Raw genomic sequence first — 26,142 nt, 5'->3', positions numbered from 1 at the left:
TTGGAATTAAAAGACAGTCAAGGAAATAAAATGACACTGAATGTACAGTACTTTCCATTCTGTGAGAAAACTACTGGAAAACGTGATAAATATCCGTGAAAATCTACAAATGCTTACTGACGAAAAGTTCTAATAACACTCAAATGTGATGGTGGGCTTGAAATTGGCGTGGGGATAAGCAAATCGCTAAAGATAAATGAGCAGCCACAGGCGCCCTTTTACATTTCTGGTTATGAAGACGTTGGTAACAGAACAAACTTCTCTTGGAAAGACACAAGCCATATTTGTAAAATCTGAGAAGTGTATGATTCCTACAGTGATAGTGTAATATAAAGCAGAACAGACATTGACACTTTTGCCATTTTGTCTATGCCTTAATCCTTATTTAATCTTGGTTTGACTCCTAAGAAATGCTGGTTTCCAACATGGTTATTGAACCATTGGTTGAACTGCTTGCATAATTTACTGTGTACTTTGGAGCAACCACCTTCTGCCCTTAGGTTTCTTCTATAAATAAAGGATAGGCTCATACATACATACCTCCTAGATTTAAGGGTAAAATAAGATATATATGAAAACTGTTGGAAGAGTAAAGAGACGCCATCCTTAACAAATCATGGAATACTTTCTACTCTGCTCCGGGGGACTACCTAGTAACGATGGGGTTTCCTGATCTCAATGCATCCGTATCTCTGGGTCAGGCATTGTGACATGTATACACAAGGACAACAACTTAAGCCTGATATTATTAAAATTTAATCTTCTATATTTGGAAGGTGTGTTTGTGTACAGAATTTTCACCAGAAAGTTTTTATAGCAAACTTTTTATGTCAGAAGTTTATTTTATTGGTAAAATATTAAATAATATACAGAATTAAAAACTGCACTTACACTTCTGAGAAGAAATAAATCTTGGACAAATTATATGCTTGTTCCTGAGATTCCCTAAATTTATTCCAGTAGCTGTGCACTCAGACAGTACAAACCTTTATAATATAATCCTTTTCACAAAGTATTACAAAGTTTCTGCAGCTTTAGTTGTACACACATACAGACACACACTCACACATGCATATACAACACTCATACACGTATACACAGTACCCACATACATGCACAGAACATGTATGTGTGTGCATTAAAAACAAGAAAATACAAGTCCACATTTTAGTCTGCAGTGATCAAACTGTTTAGCAGAGGTCTCCAAATTGGTAATATAGCAGAGTGACTTCTCACACAGCTGCAAAGACTGTTTCAATATTTCCATAGTAAACCTCATTTTCTGAGGTATTGTATTTGAGCCTTAAAAAAACTACATTACACTGAGCAAACCTGACATACAAGGTCTGGAATTTTAATTTTACATATATATTTATATATATTTCTTTTTTAAACAATTTTTATTTTCCCAAATTATTAGTTTGAAAAAAAATGAGGTTTACTGGTTTGACCTATTTTTTTTCTTTTGCTTCTAAAACTCAAAATATCCTAGAAACTGTCAAGCAATTAGTTTTTAAAGTAGTCTAATTACCTTTGGTATTGTTAAAGAAAAAAATCTAAAATGGCCAAGACATATACTATACAAATGCAGTAACTGCCTTTAAAAGAAATGCCAAAGAAATGTTATCTTTTAACAAAACATGTATTTACAATACAGCAGTTTTACTACAGGGACACAGGTATAAAAAAAGAAAACCAGCATTCTACATATAAATATGTATGATACGAAAAATACTTCTTACTTAAATTTGTATGAAAACAGTGCTCCAAATATTTCTTAAAAATTGTCTTCAGTAGGTGATAGGTGTTTAAAATTGAGCTAAGTGCTTTGCTTTTATTTTAAGGTTCATTTCCAAGAAAAGGAAAATGAAATAAAAAGTATTAGGTTCTTAATTTAAAACACCGGGCAAGGTAAGAAGGAAATTAAGTCTTTAAAAATTGCAACTTTTTCAACTTTAGGACACATTTCTCAGGCAAAAGATTACCAATTCCAATGAAAATTTAGCCTAAATATAGATACCATAAGATTAGACTAGTGGTTTCGACATTCTCTAATCTTTTGACTATGGAGTGTTTTGTTCTTTCTTTTTGTTCTTTTTTTTTTCTCTGTGCCCGTTGTGTCCTTTAACTAACATACCATGGTTTTCAAGGGTTTCTTTTGTCATTAACTAAAGAAAGAATTGGTTAGTATTAAAAAAAAACAAACAAACCATAGTTTTTAAGACTTCAAGGAAAGTATTGCACTTGTACAGAAAGAAAAATATCGTTTGAACTAAATAAGAGAAGCAATCATTGTGGGATTGCAAATAACACATGGTCTAAAAGATCCAACTATTAAGAGCAAATATGAAGCCTGGAGAGCACCCTCCAAACCTGGAATATTATTATAGTAAATGTTAAAGCATTTTCTCCCAACTGGGAGATAGTTAAGACTTTTTGCTTTAGACTTTTAACGTCTTTCTAAATTCTTGCAAAAAACTGTTTAATCTCTCATACATTTTAGAAGGAAAACTCAACAAAAAAGGAAGGCAAACATACCATATTATGATGACATAATCTCTGAAGTCCTATTTTAGGTACCCAATATTTGAAAGTGAAAGTAGCACAAGGGTTATATACCTTACTATTTTTAATCCAACTACTTCTCTTTTTAATATAAAACTACACTTGAGTATAAAAATATGTCAGCAAATTATACAGCCAACGAAATCACACAAAAAATGTTAAGACTTAAGAGACCGATGAATCAGAAGAGTTGACCTAAACTTCACACCAGTGGGGGAAAGAGAGGCAGAGATGTCCAGAGGCAGTGATGGAGGCGAGGCAGACAGGGAAGACAAAAGAGGGAGGGTTCCAGGGAGGAGACAAAAATTTATGAGCTAACAAAGAATTTCGTTACGCAGAAGGGGAAGTGATATATGTTCAAAATCTGAGAGTGCTTGACACTCGAAATGTTTTATCACAGTTTCAGAAATTGAACTACTTAAAAAAAACCGCACACAAAATAATGAAACAACAAAAACCAAAACCCAGAGTCCTTCCCTTGTTACAGTGTATTCATTTTTAAAAAATCCATTTCCAGTAAATTAAGTAGAATCCTGATAAGTGCATAGTAGGGGATCTAGTGACCTCCACCCGTTTGAGAAGCTTTTCTTACTGTGTGTCACTTGAGGTAATTTGAAGGGCCCAGTTAACTGCAAACTGGCTTATCTGTACCTTTATGAAATTACATGCTATATTTTATGTGGCTTAGCAGAGGGCCTCTAAATTTTACATTTTATTCACAATAAAAAGGACATCTTAGAAAACTAGTCATTCACGTACCACTCTCTGTATGGGGTAAAGGTTAATTCACAACAAATTTATACAGAAAATATACAAATGCAATGTTATGGGAGGAAAAACCCCACAAACAGAATTAGGAACTTATTTCTAAGAGTGCATGTGAAAAATATCCACAAACTTACAGTACAGCAAGAAAAAACTAAGAAGCTAGAAATATAAGGTTACATAAAAACTTTATGGAAATCCCAAAATTTTAGGTTTCTGCAATAAATGTAAAAATATTCAAGGTGTCATTATTTGGCCTAGCAATACACTATGATAAAAAGAAACACTAGCATATCACAGCTTCTTGGTCATATGACATTTGCTTTGTATAACAAGCAGCTTGTTTTTGTTTTGTTTTTTTTTTTTTTTAAAAAGCTGTCATATCCTAACACATCCATTGCAAGTAATACACAATCATGGTAGGAAACCATTTGAGATTATGCTTTGGAGAATAGCAATGTGATATGACTGTTCAGTTTTGTTTTGTTCAAGGAGAATTAATTACTTGCTTCTTTACATTTTCCATAAAACATTAACAGATTAGGAGACAGGTTCTCAGACTAGTACAACACTAGTCTGTAAATGAAATTCTAAAACAATACTGTATTTTATTGACCAAAAATTCCACTAATAAAGCCTTGTGTGATACTAGAAATTATTCTTCCTTAAAAACAAACAAACAAACAAACAAACAAAACCACATGCCATAATGCAATTCACAGCTGAAATTTCCCTCTATGCCATATTTTACCTACGTGATCTTGTAACGGTATTCAGAAATACTATCAAACTAGTAAGATTAAAATCTTGTTTCAAAGTTTCCTTTTACTTTAAACAGATGAGCTGAAATTCTCTGTATTGGAAATTCCTCTAATAGTTTTGCCCTAAGAACACGATGTATTCTATAGTACTCAAATTTAAGTGGTTTTTAAAAATACATAATAAAAGTGTTTGTAGCGCTACAACAGCTAACGAACACTCTCTCAATGCATTTTAAAAAGGCACCAATATAAAGAAATTTTATAAGTATTTAATACATTAAAGTCAGGATCTTAAGATACCAGTTACTGTATATTTTAATTATTTTGCAGAAACTGGAGGTTTAAAAACATTTCTAAGATAATTCTCATATATACAAACTTCAATTTCACCCCTCCTCTTTTTTTCTTTTGCGTTTGGGGAATTTTTTTTTTTTTTCTGACAACCCCATAGGGATAGTACTTACTAAAATAATATATAAAATATAACTAAAGATGACCACATATGTAACATATCCCTTTTTGTAAAACAAACTTTTCAAAGTAAAATAATAATAATAATAATGTAGCCAGTACCTCTTATAATCCAAGTTCTGTCTTGACACTAGGGGCATGCAGATTTTTGTTTGTATTTTTGTAGTCTTTTCTGTTCTTTTTTCTACTTTATGCAATCATTTTGGAGACAGGATGAAATAACATTTGGAGAATAAGTAAAACATAATTTTCATCTAAATGCTTTCACTAGTGTGTATTTTGTAAAATCTTTATAACATATAAAGACTTCATAGTTTTGTGAGGTGTAGAACTGATACACAATAACTATAAGTAAAAACAACATCAAGCTCACTAAAATATTCTGGTCTTTCTCCTTTGCTTCCAAATAAAATTAATCATTTTTCTTTTCTGTATCTTCCTATCCCAAAGTTATTTGTGTTTCTTTCACTTTGGAAGTTACACCAAATCAGCTGAAAGATCTTTTTGCGTGTTTTGATTTCTCCTGGAAATAGATTGTAAAGACCCAAGGTTTAAGTTTAATAGTTGAACTAGTCCTAAAGACACACTAATAACGTCTTTAATATTTGTTAATACAATCTGGTAAATTTCATAAATTGCTCAGGTATCATAATTTTAACTCTTTATGTGTTTTTACAACACATGTGGTCACTAATTGCTCCTTTTCATGACTTTGCGTTTTAAAAGAGTATGTATGTGTGTACAAACATACACTGTTGCACATATGCAATTGGTTTTATGTATGTGGGAAAGACATACCCTACTTTGTAGCCAGATCCAAATCCCAGTCTCTCATTCTCCCATTTTGTCCCACCAGAAAATTCTCAATGGAATGTTTTAACGACTTGAAATCTCTTCCAATCTGCTTATTGGTCATTTTCACGGTTCTAGAAAGCCAGATTAGGATGGCTTTTTTAAAGTGATTGACCACTGTTAGAGAGAGGCAGCACACATCTCCAACAGGAGTTGGAGATAAATTTCTGGGCAAAATTAGGGCAAAGCAATGTGATGAATTTCTGGATTTTTGCCAAACTAGGAAAGAGAGGCTAACCCATTTTCATGCCCCTCAAATACTCTGTAATGTGAAATCTCACCTAAATAAATTGGGCATATAACTGTTATGTAAAACTTGATTTATTTGGTGTCTGACTCTCGTATTTATTTTTAGGCCCTAACAACTTGCATATTTCCTTTTGTGAGGAAGGAGGCATGCAAATATAGCCATTCAGAGTTTCCCAGAAAGCACTGTGCCCACAAAAATTCCTTCTAACCTGCACATTTGAATTGACCTCGTCCTCATCTGTCCCGGCCACACCCTGAGCCGTCTTGACCTCTTTCTGTTCCTCATATTGTGAAGTTAAGAAAGTCTAAGTGTCCACCTGTGGCAAATACACTCTCACAGATACTAAGTCCCTTCAATAAAGGAGATTTCCAAAGAGGTGGAATGAGAAAGGGGGAGTACATTAGCGCGGTGTTCATGGGGCATCAGACAACTCTTTAGGTCCACCTAAAATTCAGCTTCATCCCAGGGCAGTGAGGTACATGACAGTTCATACACTGAAAAGAACAAACAGTGAACAGGAAGAAAACTCCTAGATGATGCCGGCAGAAACCCACACATAGCCAAGGTGATGAACACATTATCTGCCATCCAAATGCTTCCTTAAATTGCAGTAAAACACAGAATCAGGAACTTTAAGTTATTTACCTTCCTCCAAAAAGGAAAAAAAAAAAAAATATATATATATATATATATATACGAAATGCCAATCTTTTTGAGTGGTTAGGGTAGGGGCAGTAAGGGAGTCTCAAAAACCTGCTTTACCTTTGGATATACTGTATGTTCACAATGTACCAAAGCATGCAGGGGGGGGGGAGTGACATTCTATTTAAAACATTTCATGTCTCTGTTTTGGTACATTCTCTTTGACTTAAAGGACCAGTGTGGATATTTCTCCAAAAATAATTACAAGAGGGGCCAGTAAAGGAGAGCTGAGTTATAATCATTTTTGCCTAGCTCTATCTGTGTTAGTCGCTTAAATCAGCAGATGATAAATGAGAAAATAAGAAAGGAGCAGTCAATATTGGGGTCAGATTTGCTTCTCTGTCCATAGGTCTCTAATCTTGCTAGTTCTCATATCATCTGTATTACACAGTTTCAGCATCCTATTTGATGATTTTTTGTTGTTGTTGTTAGAGCAGTTATCAGTTACTGCTTAACAGAATCAGTATTCATGAACGGCTAACAGATAATCTAGTCACGGACAGACCTGTCCCCCCTCAACACAAGCAGCAAGTTCTGCATCCCAGTGTGACTTGATCCAAATGACTCAATGGCATTTGGTTTCTCCCCTCTAATGCTGTTGGACTGCAGAGAAAAAACAGCACCCTTATAAATGAAATAAAAATTTGCATATGAAAAATGGCAACATATGTATGGATTGAAAGAAGAGAAAATTTTTACTAAGGGATTGAGATTCCTTTCTGACAAGGACTTATACATAGTTGAATGCTTTCAAGACAGAAAAATGTGCAGGACATGGTGACTTTCACTTGGAGGTTAGATTACCTTCTAGATTCCAAGAAGGGTAAAAAATAAGTTTTGTTTTTTGTTTATCTATAGTCTAATGTACAGGTTACAAAGAAGTTCCCTTTTCCTTGCACCACAAGTGGTAAATATTATTATTGAAGAAATACTAGAATAAATAGCCCTAGTTCCACGACCTTATGGGGTTCAAGTTACCACATTCAGGTAGAATTAGTAATTGCTCCAAGATTTGGAAAGCAAAAATCTATAGCAAGATTTTTATGATCTTCTACTCAAATAGTAAAAGATGATGGACTATGGATAGAACACTGGGTGGTCACAGCTTGAAAAAACCAGTGAAAAGAGACATACCAGAAAAGGGATTTCTGAGTGGGTTTTTTCCCCCCTACTGTTAGCCTAATTATGTTTTTCTGCTGACTGGTTAACACTGATTAAATGCTGATAAAGTGACGATCGTAAGCATACTTTTAGAAACAAACACGCGTACTATGCTGCCACCACATTACAACTTTAAAAGAAAACTTCCCAAACAAATTTATGAAAAGTAGAGGTCCTTTCTGGAAACTACTGACTGCCTCTTAGCCACTCTTAGACCATATGTTATTCTTAAAACTAGATAAAAATTCTATTCATTAAAGGTGTTAAAAGTAAGGCTGCCAGGGTGTCTATAAAATGCCAGTCATCAAAACTATGGAAAACAGTGCTTAAGTTTAGAAAAATAAGATCATAGGACCTCAGATGTATTGTTGGTGTCCTTAACTACCTGTAGTTCAAACGTTTTCCTATATGGTACAGTGTATAACATATTGTATTATAAATTCCATTGGGGAAGTAAACATAGAACCCACAACAACTCATCCAAGGAGTTATCACTGAAAGTAACAATGTGTTTGTGTTCCATGATCTATCGAGGGAGGAAAAAAAAGTTTACATTTTGAAACAAAATTCTTCCTTGAAGAGTAAAATTACTTATACCACTTTAAACTGCAATAGTTCTACCCAGAAACTCTAAACTTCCCTGCCTTCAATCCTGATCCTCAACATCAGTGGCAACTTAGAATCTCTCAGGTGAATCTATATGAATCAAGTGATTTTTTTTCTCAAAGCACGATATACCTTATATTTATGCATGGCAGAAATGGAACTGCTCTTAAATTCCCACAAAAGAAACGAGCCAAGTTATCAAGAAACAATATCCCTTGTCCCTTCTCTCCTCTGTTTCTTCCTTATTGTAATTAGGCAGAGCAAACGACACTGCGTCCACAAAGTAAGAATTAATGACAGTAATAATATTTAAAAAAAAAAAAAAAGAAAAGGTATGTCAACATCTGAGGGAAGGTGGGATTGTAAGTGCAGTATTTCTTCATGTGCAGTTCGTCACTTCATAGGGGTCCCCTTTGGAATGAAAAGGCCTAGTGGAATGTGTGCTCCCCTCGAACAATGTGTGATGAAAACTCGTAGCGGTCCTGGCTTCTGTAGCCACAGATGTTGCATTCCAGTGGGTCCCGGTAGCCATGGCAGCCCATGTGAATGGTGTACATGACATGGTCTAGGAAAAGGACTCGGCAGTGCTCACATTTGAAGGCCCTAATCTGTTCTCCTTCCCCATTGAAGACCTTGTAGATGTCCTTCAGAGAGCCCTTAGGAGCCTTGGTATCCAAAGCCTTGACATCCTCCTTCATGTAAGCTGGGCTTTGTTTCCTCTTGGGATTTAAGGCAGGGTTTCCTTGGTAGGACTGGTGGTCATCGTGGCTGCTTTCTGAGTCAGTAGAATCCAGGCAGCTATTGCTGGGAGAGGCCTCTCTTTCCTGGGGTCGACTCTTTGGTCTGATGAGGGAGAGAGGACCATCCATGTTGTTTTCATGACTATCGGAGGTTTCCCTGCTAATGGGTCTTTCTATCCTATTTGGATGATAGACCTGAGAATAAGCTGAGCTTATAACTGGGGCCACCTCAGCGATTGTGCTCGGCGGGTGCTGCATCAGTGGGTGAAGGGCCTCAGCTCCAAGGTAGGTGATTGCATTGTTGATGGCTTGGTCCATCATATGAGACTGCATTAGCTCAGCCTCCTTCTCATAGGTTAAGTTCATATCAAAGTGAATGTCTGGGTAGCTGAATCGCATGAGCTTTTCCCCTGAAAGGAGGAGAGCGAGAAAAGTAAAAAACAAACAAAATACAACAAAATTAGTGATTGGATTAAAATAGAAGTGTATAAAGTTAATCGTTTCCATTTTCTGTAATATGATAATCTTATTCTTTAGATCAAGCATTTGGGCTCTTTAATTCTGCTGAGACTCACAAATACTCTCAACCTGCAAAGAGGATTAGTAGTAAGAATTTCACAAGCCATTTGCACTTGTTTTAATGCCATCATGAAAATGCATCTAGCCTGAAAGGTCTGATTGACTGTGTTATCTTATTTTTATTCTCAATTAAAATTTCCACTTGTGTACAGCTCAGTGACTACAGGTGGAAAAAGAAATACCGGGTGAAAATAAGTCAGAGACTATGCTTGTTTTGCATATTTTAGACATCGGTGACCAAGCCACAAAGATCACAAAAGCGAGAGTGATCTGCTTGTAACGTCTGTCACCTCACTGTTATATCGGGTTAATTTGGTTGATTTGATGGCTATGTTAGGAAAAAAAAAAAATCATAGAGTCAGTATATGTCACCCTGGAGAATTAAAAAAACCATCATCATTAAAATACTGTTAAAAGATGCATTGTTTGGGGATGCCTGAGTGGCTCAGTTGGTTAAGTGTCTGACTTTTTGGCTCAGGTCATGATCTCAGGGTCATGAGATGGAGCCCTAAGTGGGGCTCTGTGCTGGGCATGGAGCCTGCTTAAGATTCCCTCTTTCCTTGTCCCTCTGCCCCCTCCCAGATGCTTGTGTTTGCACTTGTTCTCTCTCTCTCTCAAAAAAAGTTGTATTATTTGATAAACTAAATGAAATTTAGGACTGTATACATACAGGAGTTATTTCCAAAAATAGATTATTTATAAACTTGGAAAATACTATGTTTTGTTGTTTTGCTTCTTGAAATGGAGAATTCATCATTTTTACACCACCCCTTCCTTATTCAGATATATGGGCAATGGTGCTGGTAGGTACACCCATTGTTAATTTTCAATACTTTATCTTGACTGAAGGATTTTTGTAGTTTTCCCTTTAATATTTACTTCGACTAATTTATACTTTACTTCGAGATTAACCATGAAGAGTTCTGTGCATAAAGCAGAAGTAATTTTAATTTTTCTCTTTTATGTACTGCCAGCTTTGGACAGCATATTTTAAATCTTTTTTAAAATTCTGTCACTAAATGTGGTCTCCTACTAACTGCTTGCTGTGTTGATAGGTAAAGCTCACAGATAAAGACTTCTTAAAAATATATGTGGACTTCTTAAAAATGTTTAGTATGTTATAGATGGAGGCCTAATTTGTAAAGTTGATTTAAAAAATGTCCACAGAAATGTATTCTGGAAAAACACTTTCAGATATCCAGCATTAATTTCAGGTTTGAAGAGTGATCCCCAAAGTGAGATAAGGGAAATGATCAGAGTAATGAAAACGGAAGCAAAAGAATGATGAGACCTTATCTCATGGCATTCAATTTAAGATATCACAATGTTAAGAGTTTAAAAGGTGAGCTAGACAAATCTAACCCAAATTCTCTAAGCTCAGTTTAGAGGGAGAGACAGCAATTTAGGGTTCATTATTAATACAGTGTGATAGATGTTATGAGGTCAAATAAAAGGAATACACAACTAGGGGAGTAAAAGAAGACTTCTTGAAGAAAGTGGCATTGGAGATAAGAATGTGATGACAAATATTAGCCAACTAAAGGAATGTAGGGGTGGAGCTGCTGGTAGGAAGGCTCAGAAGCAAGAGGGCATGACTTGTCAAGGGCTTACTTATATCTCACCATATAGCGGAGAGTGGAAATAGATGAGGAAGATGGAAAAGATAATAAAGGGGCTTATTCAGCAGCTAAGGAATTTGAATTTTACCCAAGGGTAATAAGGATTAAAAGGGTTAAATGGGGAAGTGACTTGATTAGGCATTTATTTGTTGAGATGGTTTAGGAAGTTATTGTTGTAAAGATCATGGTGGCCTGAATAAGTGCACTGGCAGTGGAAATGGAGAAAATTGGATGGAATGGAGAGACATTTAGAAGATATAGTTTCTAGGGCTTGGTGATTATCTAGACCTAGAATATGCAAAAGAGAAAGAAGTTAAACACGGAGCCCACGTTTCTGGCCTAGGAAACTTAGTGGATGGCAAGGAGATAGAAAAGATGATGAGTTCACACTGGGAAAGACTGAGTCACAGTCATGGTGCAGTAACTACTAAAATATAGTCTCAAATTTTGGAGACAGACCTCTTCTTGAGATGTGGATAGTTAAGTCATCAGCTGATAGAAAGTAACTTCTGAAGCCATAAGAAGAGAAGATACAACCCAGGCATAGGTAAAGTGTGAAGAAGAGAAGGTCAAAAATAGAACCTGGAAGAACACCGACACTTATAATGCCTGCCCAGACCAAGACAAGTTGGATTCTTACACTGGGCCCCATGTTTACAGAGTTTTTTTTGCTCCTCATGGAATGAGGAATGTATACAGCCAAGGGAATGTGCCTATCTGGAGAGGACTGCCTAGACCATATACCCCACATACCCATGACCCCAGAATTCCTTGCTCAAATGGCACTGAGCTTGCACGAAGGGTAAGTACAGTCCTTATCACAGGGTCTCTCCTCCAGAGCACTAATTTGTGCTGCTGGGATTTGTACAATTAAGTCTGAGGAGTGGCCAACACACGACTCTTCATGTGCTGTGTGTGGGGTCCAATGTGAGAACTAGAATGCACAGGCTGAGAAGTCTACATACATGTGCATGAGGCCCCCTTTCAGTACTGGACATAGCCAGAAGTAGGTCTAAGAGCGAGGCCTGGCTGCAGGTTAGGCGATGGTTCTGCTCATGCTGTCAAGGTCTGGTGTGGAACTCTAAGGAATTGAAGGATTCTATATTTATCTGAACCCAGTCTTCCAAGTTAGGAAGGGTAGAACACAATAGTTTTTCAGCTTGATTTAAAGTATTAAAATATTGAGGCACAAGAATGGAGGCCTCCATTAGTCCCTTTGCTCCATTAGCATAGCTGTCAAGGGCAAATTCATAATGAAGACTGAGAAGGAGCAAAGAAGCTGAAGAAATGCAAGGAGATCCATGTCACAGATACCAAGGAAAAAAGTGTTTCAAAATGAATTAATTATTCAAGAGTGGCAAATGCTCTCTAGGAGTTGTGTAAGATAGTCTAAAAAGGGGCCACTGCACTTGGCATTACAGAGGCTACTGGTGACCTTAATGATGAAGAAAGCCAGGTTGCATATGCTGGGGAATGAGTAGAAAGAAAGAAATTATGGAAAGCAAGCATCGAGAGAGAACTCTTACAACAACTCCCGTTTTTGAAGAGAAGGAAAAAGTTGGTAGTAGCTAGAAGGAGACTTTGGTTTTAGGGAATTTTTTTTTTCTTTAAATGATGAGAATTTATTGTATTAAGTACAAAAAAGGAAAATGCCAAGAGAGGGAAGAGGTTGAAAATACAAGTGAGAAAAGTGAATAATAATGTAAGATATTTGGGGGGTTGGGATAGAATTCCAGAGCACAAGAAGAGGACTGAACCTTAATTAGAAAGAGGGATACTTCTTTTATTGAAACAAAGAAGACAAAAATTATTCATATAAATACACATAATCTTTATAAGATCAGTCATATTATACTGAAACTATTTTGACTGGTTTACTCCCTGTAAGCTGAGATATAATACCATCAAGGAGTAAGATACAATGTTTGTGGAGAAGGAAGAAATGCTGAAATGGCCCCGGGGTTGAGTAGGAGCGAGGACTGTTGTAGGATGGATTGAAGGAGGTCTGCTACACATATGGATGGAACAACTAATACTTATTCACTGATTTATAGTGACACCAATTTGTAAGGCTGTGGGATTTTCTCCACAAGTAATAGCAGCCTTATAGACAGGGGAAAGATGTTCCTCTTCTCACTGGAGAGTGGAGTTTCACCAAGAGAAGGTGATAGAAAGGCAACAAAATAAGAGAGTCAAGAATATTGTCAAGAGAGTGGTAAAAGTGATTAACCACGGAATCTAAGCTGGATACGAAAAAGAAAGGAGGATGCAAAAAGATATGCAGAAAGTACAGGGATTGTTGGTCTGGAAGGCTTGGTAAGGTCAAAGAATAATGTCTAACTGAGGAACATGGTAAAAAGGAATTTATTTTAAAAAAAATCACAGAGACAGCGTGTGATTGTTTTTATATTTTGTTAGAAAGGATAATCCAAATAAAAAATTCCATTAAATTCCTAATAAAATATCTAATGTTATTTTATTACTTCTTTTTTTAGAAATTAAAAAAAAATCAAAATGTAATAAAAAGAATCTGTCTCTCTTTTCTAAGGAATGTGATCAAATCAAATTGGGACTAGTATCTCTAAGTCATAGGAAACAGAAATATTTCACAGAACTAAATAGATTCAGAAGATGTAAAGGCATATTTTTCCAACGATACTAGTGTCTAGTTGGATATAGGCATTTTAATGGACATCCATCAAATTGATCAGTTTATAAAACCGATGAAATGGCAATTAAAAAATAGTTATTTATAAAAAGGAAGGGAGAAAGACAGAAAGAAAAGTTACTTGGGGCCCAAGGCAGGCGTTTGAGTATTCCTGCAGGAGCTTTAAATTGACCTAGGATCAACTGTGATTCCTTAGGGCTGGTCTCTCGCATTTTTTTTTTCCCCCAATGAGCTCTGTCAGTAAATCTCTCTGGCTTTCTTAAAATGATATTTTGGTGATTTGTCAGTTCTTCAGTTTAGATTGGAAGGGAATCTCTAAGTGATTATTGGAATAAAAGAATTTTATTAGCCTTCCCTCCCTGAAATAACCAAAGAGAATACTGTCTCCCATTCACCACTCAACCCACAGCAGGATGTTCCATAGTAGTCTTTGACACTAGAACGTGAGAATCTATTTGAAAATCTTTCTCTTCTAATTTTTACCCTATATAAAGTCTGTAAGAATAGACATATTACATATATAATTAATGGCAATCCTTTTATAGAATCACTATTTTTAGACATTCTTAAAAAGCTTGGATGCTTTTTGCATCCTTAGAGATACTTTATGACTTAGAGCTTACAGAACGATGCCAACTCTGAGCATTATTAAAAATAAGGACTTGGAATTGAAAAAGAAAAGTCTAAGTATATCATATTTAAACTTTTTGTTTCAAAACCAGAGGCTGGATGAAAATAAAGATCCAAACATGAAAGCTCTTGAATGTAGGCTGCAGCATTGTTTTTCTAATGTAGAATTTTGTGGGGAAAATATTTCTCTTAATTCCAGATCAAACAGGGAAAGCATTAATATCATGTAAAGAAAAGAGTTTAGAGACCTGGCACTAATGCAAACTGGAAAAGAGATTACAAAACTGCCCTCTAGGCAACATCATTTTCCTTAAGTATTTTTATTTTGTAAATAAATGAACATTTCATTTTATATACTACTATACTTTCTATATAATTTCATTTTGAGATGTCAACGTCTATCAGTCTTTCTTTTATTTCCTAGGTCCATATATCTAAGGGTGTGTATGTATGTGTGTGTGTAAGTGTGGTACCCACAGAACAGTATAAAGTAGAAATGAATAATGGGCAAAAGAAATGGCTATTTATCTCTTGAGCTGAAATATACCATCTATGTTTCTAATACATGGGAACCTACTTCTGCCCATTAAAACCACCTTTTAAGAAGTAAAATCATTTGTAATGCTTACCCACAAACTTTTGTGGAGTGGAGCTTTTACGTTTTCCCATATTCCCTGTGAGCTTCTCTATGACAGCAGGTCTCTCAAAAGGCACCAGAGAAATATTGTTGTCCATGATAGGCTCTTGTTCCTTACAATCTTCCATAGGAGGTACTATGTAAAACCATACAAAAGATGCAATCTGATAATTTCTTCAACATTTTAAGAGCTACAAAGCTGGATATGCCACTCAATATGTGTTAAACATGCTAGTGTGCTTGAATGAAAGCAGAAAGATGATCTTTAGTGTTAAAGTACATGCTCTAATTTTACACACAAACACACACACACACACGCACAGGATTTGTTTTTATCTGAGTCACTCTCAGATCAATGACATAAACTGTTGGCCACTATTGGTGGCAAACATGTTCATCTTGTTTCTCATCTTACTCCTCTGAAAGTGTTTTCAACATTGATTAAAATCAATACCACTTTAAGACTGCACTATTTTCAAGGATTCTGGAGTTTATTTTTCTAAAATAATTTAAGTAAGTCAACTTTATTTTGCAGGAAAGCTTAAACAGACACACAGAGTAACAGCACAATATATAATCAGCCCCCCCACCCCCCATGTATTTTCCTGTAGCAGATTTCCTATTGATGAGTTGAGTGAGCTTTTAGCCCTATTGGCAGCAGATAAATACCTGCACAAAGCAGCCTCCATGAAGGAGTTCCAATTCTGAGCATGTCTACACAAGTGGCTGCTTTATGGCTGTAATTTATTTTAAACAGAGCTCTTCAGCAGGATAAGAAAATTCCATTTCCAAACTGGCATATTTGCTCACTAAACAACTGCTCTAATTCACTTGGCGTAAACTCTCCAGAGCTACTCCCTCTTCATCCCATTTGTCTAAGTTGCTGTGGGCTAACAGATGAGCTCAGAGATACAGTAGAGATGGCATTTATAGTACAGACAAAGAACTTATGTTTAAGGGTACAGATACAGATGAGATCAATGACAGAGGCCTATGTTCACAGGAAAGACCATCACTTATTCTTGATTATGGTTGCTTTCTCTAAATTGTACCTGTGCCAGTACTGTTTGGGAGCCTAAAGGTTTCCTATCTTAGACTACCTTTACTTGCTCTGCATATACTGCAAAATGATTTAGTCTATTCCTTTGTAAAGGATAGCTCTACTACGTGAGAAACAATACATTCTCATTTATAAGGACGGACCCTAAAATAACATGAAAAAGCAGGAGATGAAAGTTAAGAAAATCCAGTGCACAATTCGGGTGACCTACTTAATAACCAATACAGGTTGCTGATTTTGAAGAAATGAAAAATGGCAACAGAAAGATGTTTTCCTAATTTGGACATGTTTAAAGAAATTGATACTCAATCTAAGTTTTGGGTTAACCTAGTATAGTCCAGTGGATAGGAAAGAAAAATTTACTCTTCAATGTCTGTAAGATATGGCTACGATTGACAAGAGATGCCGCAATTACTGGATTTAAATTGGAAGTAAGGAAACACTCAGGTCATTTTCTGCACTGACATAGTCCATGATGTTATCAAGTGGAAAAATATGTATTCCAAGATATTACATAAAACATTATGTCCTCTTTCAGCAACAACAAAAACAAAAACAAGAACTTAAAAAGAAAAGTAAAGAAAGGCTGACCAAAAAATTCAAACCAGGGTGGTCAGGAGGATAGGATGGCAGTGGACAACGGAAATGGTTAGGAACCATTTAGTAGATACAGATGACCAGAATCGTAACTTTTGTTTTGGGTGGTGACTTTATAGGCACTTACTACATTATTAAACATAACTAAAAGCTAAAAAACAGGCCATATACAAACTGAAGATGAAAATATGTCACAAACTAGGATCCAAAATGAAAGAAGGAAAGAAAAAAAGGTTTGTTGCAAATTTTGCTAGAAAAACAGCAAAACTGGTTAACGGGGTTTGCCCCCAAATTGAATATATTAATTAGTTTTGAAATGAGTAGTCTAAAACTTGGCAGTTTTGCTCTAAGTCTAACCTTGAATTTTCATATTTGCACACATTTAACACTCAAAACGAAACCTGGGTGTGCGAACTGTCCCACACCACATCCACCTCAATTCAGATGATTTGTCCCAAGTTCAATGAAGCTCATGTGAACTGAAAACAATGACTTTGTCAGAGCTCTGGTCTTACTTCTATTTTATATCAGCCTTTCACATATCAAATATTGATCCTGTTTCTACCATATCAGCAACAATAATAATAATAACTGATACATACTATGTGCTAAGTACTGTTCTAAGACTGGATTTAATAATTTATTTAATCTTTCCAATAACCCCCTCGAGATAAGTACCATCTCCATTTTACTGATGGGGCAACCAAACTTCAGAGATTCCTTGGGGTTTACATCTTGTTAGTAAGGACTATATGAGTTTAACTTAGGTGGCTGGGCTCTAGAGTCTGGGCCCTTAGTCATTATGCTACACTATTCTTTTGCAGGCATAATTTGAGTGTTGACTTTTCATAAACAAGTTCGATATATTTTTAAGATCTGCCATTGGGAAAAGATCTGGTACATTTTCTCAATTATGTAACTAATCTGAATTTTTTCTTTCTTTCAAGGATCTGGGTACAGTGTTTGGGCTTGAAACCCAAAACAAGTTCTTAAGTTAACTCAATAAGGCAACAATCACATATAGATTTACCTAGATTTATCTAGGCTAAGAAAACACTAATAAACTAATCTTACTTGTTAGAGCAAACTTGATAACCAGATATCCTTCTTGACCTTACTTTTGATGTTATAACCAAGATACAAATAATTTCATATTTGTACTATTTCATTATCTCACCACATTGAAAAATCTTAAAGACAGAAGCATGTAAGAGTGTTCCCAACATAGCTATTTGTACCAAACAGTCCCCTGAAAATTCAAAGTCCAAGAAGACAGAGGCTGAGGGACCTGGATTATAGGTCACATGGCCACTCTCTGGACAAGAGAGGGCAGAGAACCTAGGCTGACAGTTCTGACATGGCTTCATGCAATGGGAGACAGTCCTCTAAAGGAAAATGGAAACTTTGTTATCAAAAGAAGAAGGAAGGTATGTAGGGCAGGCAAAAATAATGGAAGTCTTCTACAGTGTCATACATTTTCTCCACGCTGCCAAATTATATATAAAACAAATTATTTTCTTGACAACATCCGATAGTGCAAATACTTGCTTGCTTTGGCTTTTGAAATCGCTTCCCATTCTCTGCTCTTACTCATCTTCATGGCTCTTTTTTCTTTTCTTTCCCTTTTTTTTTTTTGTCTTTTTTTTTCTTCCTGGTATGTTGGTATATTGCTGGTCTTCTGGATGTCTCACTCTATAGTTACCCATATGACTTTAGAAAACGTATTACTTCAGGCTACCGCCTATATAATGATGGCTCCCAAATACATATTTCCTACCCAGACCTCTCTTGAAAACTTGAGATCTATATATTCAACTTCCTCTCAGACTGTTTCACTTGGCAGTTCAGTCTTTCACAGGTCCCTAAAAGATAATGTGTTCAAAATCTGAAATCTGTTTCCCATCCCAAATGTTCTCCTGTTTTCCTAATCACCACCTTCTTGAATGGCACCATTGTCTACCTGGCCATCCATGCTAAACATCTGTAGCAAGTGCTAGGTTTCTTCCTTTCACCCAGTCCCCTTTCCCTTCTCTCTACTACCTCCTCTTCATGGACACACATGGAGGTGTGTATTTTATGATGTATTTTAGATTCTACATCTTCAGTTCTCAGTTTTTAACTGTATATTCTAGACTATTGACCAATCAGGAGAATGTTGCAATGATCTACTTGGTTTTGTCTTGACTCTTCTGATTGATGGCCTATATTTCTTGCAATTAAATGCTAATCCACAAGTATTTTTTAGGGTAAAGTACAAAATTCTTTGCTTGGCACAATTGGCCTTTGATATTCTGTTCTCGGACTATTTCTCTGATCTTATCGCCTTCTAATTTCTTTTGCCCTTACAACCTGTGCTCTAATTCTACTGGTTACTTGTAGGTCCTTAACTCACCATGCTCTTTAGGCTTCTTTTTCTTCACAAATGCTGTTCTCTCTGCATAAAAAACTCTCTCATTTATTTAGCTGCCTTCTTGCCTGTCAAAACTCCACTCAAACATAACTTTCCCCAGGAATTCCTCTTGGACACCCAGAGTCTGATTTGGACATCTATCCTAAATGTCCCTATAAAGCTTGTCAGACAGTGCTCTGTTGGTTTACTGGTTTATTTCTTCCAGTGGTTGGTAAGTACCTTACAGTAGGGATTGTATTTTATTTGTGTCTCTAGTACTTTTTACGATGTGAAACAAATATAACATTCAATATATTTTTACTGAATGACTTCATGAAGGAAATAATGTTACCCAATGAAAACAAGTTGAAGAAGTTTACAGGTTCTTAACAATGTTCCCTAAACTGCAATAAAGAGCTTCCCTTTCTCAAATAATTAAAAGCATAAACTTAAGAATATATGTTCTTGCTTTAAAGCTAGCTATCTTTTGGTTCATGTTTTTATTTTTCTCTTCTGGCAAGGGAGAAAAAACTAATTATATACTTTGGCATTTAAAGTTTTTTTCTTCAAGCTAAACAGACTTCAAAAATGAGCATAAAGATAATTTTCAAATAAGATAATCTGTCATAAAATTCATTATTATTATCTTTATTTCCAAAACTACAAGACTGAATTTTCTCCTTTTCTCTTAAACTCAAAACTTTTAAATCTACCTCCTAAAATATATCTTAAGCATCTCACCCTGTTCTACTCTCCTGCTACTGCCTTCTCATCTTTTCCTTAGCATTCTCACTTCCAGTCTCTCTCCCCATACGTCAGTCAGGCACCTCTCCTATATTCTACATGGGTGACATTTTTCCTTATAAGACACAAATCAGATTACCTCAGTGGAATTCGAACACTGGATTAACATAAAAGAGTCCATTTTTGCATTACAACCAATTAGGTCAGTGTCATTTCCTACCACTTCTTAACTCCAACTATGTTCGATGTTCAGGAACCTGCTAATGTTCTTTTATACCTCCAAGTGTTAACCTGTGGCAACTGCTCTGCCTGGAACATACATTCTCTGTGAATCTAATTTGTATGATTTTTTTTCTCAACCTCATGTGTGAATCAAGCACTGCATGTAAGAAGCTTCCCTTGATTTCTCCAGAGTTAAGTCAGCTCTGCATTTGTGCTCCTTTGGAAGTGTGTACATGTCTTTATTTTATTCATCTTCCTTTAAAGTATATATTTACTACCATACTATAAATGTAAGAAAGAAATTATGTCCATTTATCTTTATACCCCCAGAATGTTTTGTAGAAATGGGCACACAGCAAGCCTTCAATAAATGTTTCCTGAATGCGGTGAAAGAACATCTCTTTGAACTCAGACATCCCCTTCCCTAGAAGAGTCAACATGGGGAAGAACATGTTTTAGGAAAGAGAGGCTAGGAGACATAGCTATGTCAGTTACAAATGAAACGATAAAGAATAATAATTAATTTCAAGGAGCTAATGGCAACCACAATGAGGGCAACCCCCACCTCTACCACCGAAAGAAAAGATAAAACAATAGGCAAGACACAGCACGATAGTAAGAGAGGGAAGGGGATAAATACGAATTTCACTGTAACTGTCTTTAAAATGAGACACATGCCAAGCTATGTATCTGAGACAAGGTTAATGATAGACTCTAGGAGCATTTTGCCCATATTTTTTTTCCTTTTATGGCATTTATCAATTCCTACCCCATACATCCAATCCTCCATTAAGAATGTTAACAGAAGAAAAAGATTAAGGATAATCTCAAATTATTATTTCCACGTGCCCAAAGAAGTACAGCATGAAATAATATTAATATAAACTTATGTGGTTAAAACTATATCCAATACTGAGTAATAAATATTTGGGTCTAAAAATGATACCAAAACCTATCGTCCCCTCCCTCCCTTCCCATACACTTATCTTGGGCTTTGTCCCCTACTCTACCCAGTACCTGAGTATCTTTCCCACTTTCCCCATTTTGTTCCAGTTTTAGAGCAACCTATAAAGGGCTTTTAATTATTATGAGCTAAGCAATCTGGGAGATGAGTGTTGACGCTACGGCTGGTTACAAGTCCCCCCGCCCCAAATGGACCTGCTTAATTTTTCATCAGTACTTATTCTATAACTGGTTGATTTGCCAACACATAGATAAATGTTGACTATTTATGTACATTTTACCTCCCTATAACAACATAAGGTCTTTCAGAAGAGACTCTATTTCTTAGTCAGATGTGTGTGCAACTGAGTTTCATAAAAAACTCAATGGAAAAGGAATTAATAGAATTAATAATCCAATCAAATGTCAAAACGACAAGGAGAGAACATTATACGGAAAAAATAGTAGTAGGATCACAAGGTGTCTTTAGAAAATTCTGGCATATCCTCAAGCCTCTATCAGTTACCCTGCCTCAAGCCACCTCTAAAAACGACAATTTAAACAGAAATGGCAAATGAAACCTTAAATGCCTAAGTTAATGCTGCTGGTAAGTAACAACTTTATAGGGCATGGAATATTTAACATTTCTTCATATTTAATGCCCTGAAACGTAAGAGTGAAAAGAACCATCTATTAGGTATTTATTGCATATCCAATCACATTTAGTTCTTACACCAAGTCTGTGACACAGATGCCACAGAGCCAGACCAGGTCTGTTGGACTCCTAGACCCAGCATTTTAAATTCCCTGCTCTGGATCCAATGCTAACCTTATTAGCTGAGGTAATGCAAGTTGCAATGTCAAATTTACTAAGACATAAAACACAGACAGGTTTTCAAAAATATTAGTTAATTATATAAAAACAAAGGACTCATTCACAACAAAAAGTAGAATTAAAATAGTTCTTTAGATTATATAAACTATCCTTAAGAAGAAATGCTTCATTCAGGGTAACAAAATAAATACTTTAAATTCCCAACTCAAAAACAAATAATTACTTGCTGCCCAATAAACAGTTTCACAGCATATACTACATAAAACAAAACCCACGAATAATCCTTGAGCTGTCTGTAAGTTGCTAAATAGAAATTTATATTCTGAAAATGACTATAGCGTTCTCCAATTATATTATTTAATACTGGCTAAATCTTTTTAAAATAAGAGATATAAATGCAACAGTAAATTAAGATTTTTGTATGTACTTATATGAATGATAAAATTAATCAGTATACAAATATAATTAAGAGGACAGGACAGATGCTTCAAATCTAAAGAACTGAAATTCATAACTTTACTTTGTAAATCTGATTTACCAACATTAATTTTTCAGTAACAAAGAGTTATTAATTGGTAAACCTTAGAAACTACCTTTCCACCTGCTATTGTATATTGTGGCGGTGAGGATGTTTTGCTTGGGTTTTGATTTTTGTGGAGGGAAGTGGTGCCCGATTTTAGTTTAGATTGTTCCCTACCCTTAGTAGAAAGCAAAATGAGTAATTTCCAAGATAAATCACAAAACAGATTAGAGATATTTCCAATTACATTAATTATATCACTGATCACTTACCTAAGAGAAATGAAAATACACAACCAACTCTTTTAGGAACTGTACAGAGTTTCCTAGAATCCCTTCTAACTATTTGGTGCCTCCAATGAGCAAATACTATCTTCCTTTGGTGTATTCAAAGTTCGCTGTCATTATCATGTTAATTAAAATGCAGGTTATCAGAAATAACTTGGGATTTTCACAAAAACTCAGGACAGCTTGTTTGCCAAACTTCGCAAAGCTCAACTCATTTCACATGCTTAAGAAGATAATCCCATTGATGCACCTGGGTGGCTCAGTGGGTTAAACCTCTGCCTTTGGCTCAGGTCATGATCTCAGGGTCCTGGGATCAAGTCCTACATCGGGCTCTCTGCTCAGCAGGGAGCCTGCTTCCCCCTCTCTCTCAGCCTGCTTCTCTGCCTACCTGTGATCTCTCTTTCTCTCTCTGTCAAATAAATAAATAAATAATCCTTAAAAAAAAAAAAAAAAAAAAGATAATCCCAGGCAAAAGTTAATGTGATCTAAAATTGTTTTAAAAAGAGTAGAATTCGATCTTCATGCTCAAGGGTAGAGAGAACTGTCTAGCCCCTAAGGAACTACAAAAGCAGAGAGAGGGGAATCAAAATGGTGAATGCCATTTCTACCCACCATGGTGACTCATGACCTGCCCCGCGGCCTCCATGCCGACATTCTGGAGATAGTTGTGGCAGCGTTCCTTGTGCTCCTCCAGTGAACTGCGCTGCTTGTAGCTTCGTCCACAGTAGTTGCACTTGTGAGGTTTACCCACTGCGAAGAGAACTCGAGATTAGTGGTGCCGTCAGTCTCATCCAAAGCAAAATTAACATCTGACTTTTGATAGTGTGGAGGAAGCATTTATATGCTTTTCAGACTCAAATCTCTTCCTCCTCCACACTCTGATTTAGGCAAGAAAAGCTAATAAATTTCTAGCAAGGCTAAAAGACAGAAGATAAGGCAGATCGTACCTTTGGTGATAGGGGAAATACTGAATCAAATTCATGCTCTGACTGTATCCTAGATCATGAGGGGCTGATGATCAGTCTTCAAATTATCTGACTCGGAACACTAACATTTGCTCTTACACAATGCTCTCAGCTTTGACTCATTCAAAAGACAAATCAGGAGTGCCCTAGATACATGGTGAGAATTTTTTTTAAATTTATTTTTTAGGGAAATAAGGACAGAATTTTTACTGAAGAAAACTAAAATGCAACAAATGGAATGTCATTGTTTAATGAAAAGATTATTCACCTTACGGTACCAAGGACCCAAAAAGAATTTAAGTGATGAGAAAAAGTACAGATAAAAGCAGAGTTTCTCTTTTCTTTCCATCTTGGTAATAGCTCTTCACACATGCAAAACTTGGCAGCAGATAAGTGTATTCTCCCACATCAGCACTGTTCTTACATTACCAAGAATTAGCCTACCAGGTGCTTTGAGTCAGGACTATTAACAATAACCACTGAAGTCCTAACCTATTTAGCTATATGATGATAGTAACATTTTCTTCTCCATCTTTTTTTTTTTTTTTCTCTAATGCATTTCACATTCAGGAAATGAATTATTTCCTAGTAGCCAGAGTGTCATATCTCAGTATACCAGGTAAAATACTTCGATGCTTATGTTAAAAAAAAAAAAAAAAAGCAAAACAAAACAAAAAAACCTTCAAAGAATTGAAGAAAAACACACTTATGGAAAGAAACGTGTTTTACTGTATGCCAATTCACAAGGATATCACAGAGCACTTTGATTCTTGGTTTTGAATAAATACAGAAACAACAGGTCTGTGCCGAAGCCCTTGATAGTAAAACATAGTGTGAATCAGGTCAGTGGCCCTCATCTGACACAGGAATCACTTTGTTTTGCCCAGAGGACAAAGACCACTCTTCTTCATAGTTAAAGATAGTATCCCTCACTCCAGTCACCTTACAAACCCACACTATGATACTGGTCACAAGTGGAATTGAAATACTGTAACAAGGCATTCAGAACTGCATAGACACTTCACCATACTGATTAAGAACAAAAAACAAAAACCAAAAACCCACCAAATTTTTAAAATGTATTTGAGATGCACATAAACTCTGTTATTTCATGACCATAATTTTTGCAAATAGTTTTAAGTAAAAGCTATCTAAATCAGGATTAATCATTTCTAAAAATACTAAGCAAACAAAGATCTATTTTTCAGAACAAAGAATTTTTATATATTGAACCAAGTTTGTCTCTGATATTGTGAATAATCTTTATCACTGTGTGAGAACATTAAAAACGACAAGAACCTACTTAGTCAAAAACATTTCATGAAAATAGTGTAAATATATTTGCATGTAGTTGCATTTTAAGATACGGAGTTACAAATTACAAAAAGCTTCTGTTTGGTATCACTGTTACTTAATTTTGGTTTTTTTAGTACTGTTTCTCTAGAAATAAGTGAATTTTCCCTAAACAAGTCTGCTAACTAATACTTACTAAGCACATACACTGTGCTCAATAGCCCATGTCAACTAGTTTCATCATCTCTGTCTTCCTCTTTATCGGTCCTGTTGCACTGTGTCCTAGGATACCTGTTTTACTATGAACATATAATCCTATACTTTCCTCCCCTTATTTATATAAACCTGAAACCTTCTGAACTTCATTTAAACATAGCTCCCTTCCATTCCCCTTGGCTCAAACCCTCAGTGAACTTCTAACTCACCTACCAAGGAAGAAAAGGGTATACGCATTACTGTTTTCAAAACTCATTTTTTACTAACCTCATTTTTGAGATCTATCCTTTCTGCTTTACTTCAGCTTCTCCCATTTGATATCTGTTTTAAAACATCACTCTTTCCTCTTCATCCCAATTGAAGTGAACTGTTCTAGAAGTATTACTTCAATTTCTCCAAAATCTTGATCTGGGTTCCACTGTAGCAATCCACATACTGGGCAACAACATATGTTGTAACTGTTTTATCTCTAGGACATTTACTCTGGAAATGCTCCACTTTATCCTTCTGCCTCTCTCAACTAATACATATTTGTTAAATACCTATTATATACCAACAACACTGTGATGAGGCTAGAATGTAACGTAGAGAACAAATTCTCATGGTGCCTATGCTCATGCAAATGACTGGTGAGGAAGATAGACATTTAACAAATATACAAACAATATATTACAAATTGTGGTAGATTCTATAGAGCAAAAGAATGTTGTGTTAGCATAAAACAGGGAACCTAATTTAGTTCGAGAAGGTTGGACAGGAAGGTCTGCCTGAGGTAGGAACACTTCTGCTGATGACTGAAGGAAAAGTAAGTTAATCAGATAATGGGGGATGGGGGCACAGGGTGGAGGAGAGGCAGTGTTTCAGGATTTCCGGGAACTGCCATCTCCTTGTATTTGTTTTCATGTACTTAGCTCCTTCAAAGTCTAAATCATGCTCTTACTACTCTTTTGAAAATGATTTTCAAACATCAGCCACAATCCTCGCCAGATCCAATGGCTCTACTAGCCCCACAAGACCACTTCCTGTCAGTTCTTTGATATTTCTTAAAAATCAAGTTCATGAAAAT

At 35.8% G+C, this 26,142-nt stretch overlaps 1 protein-coding gene across 16 annotated transcripts in view; it reads right to left on the bottom strand.

The window, feature by feature from the left end:
* Positions 1–822: 822 nt before the first annotated feature.
* Positions 823–26,142, bottom strand: part of IKZF2 (IKAROS family zinc finger 2) — a 158,480-nt gene continuing 133,160 nt past the window's right edge. For 15 of the 16 annotated variants that reach the window (XM_082691184.1, XM_082691183.1, XM_082691175.1 and 12 more), the window contains 3 exons: positions 23,215–23,352; positions 14,999–15,142; positions 8,345–9,283 (listed from right to left, as the gene is read on the bottom strand). In XM_082691184.1, the coding sequence (XP_082547310.1) occupies positions 8,562–9,283; positions 14,999–15,142; positions 23,215–23,352 (1,004 nt within the window). In that variant the 3' untranslated portion in view covers positions 8,345–8,561. Of the gene's footprint in view, positions 9,284–14,998; positions 15,143–23,214; positions 23,353–26,142 lie in introns of all 16 variants that reach the window. The other variant, XM_082691176.1, reaches the window with a different exon arrangement.

Source organism: Mustela nivalis (genome assembly GCF_964662115.1).
Source record: "Mustela nivalis genome assembly, chromosome: 11".
Classification (NCBI taxonomy): domain Eukaryota; kingdom Metazoa; phylum Chordata; class Mammalia; order Carnivora; family Mustelidae; genus Mustela; species Mustela nivalis.
The sequence above is the reverse complement of the archived record's forward strand: the minus strand, read 5'-3'. Positions and strand labels throughout refer to the sequence as shown.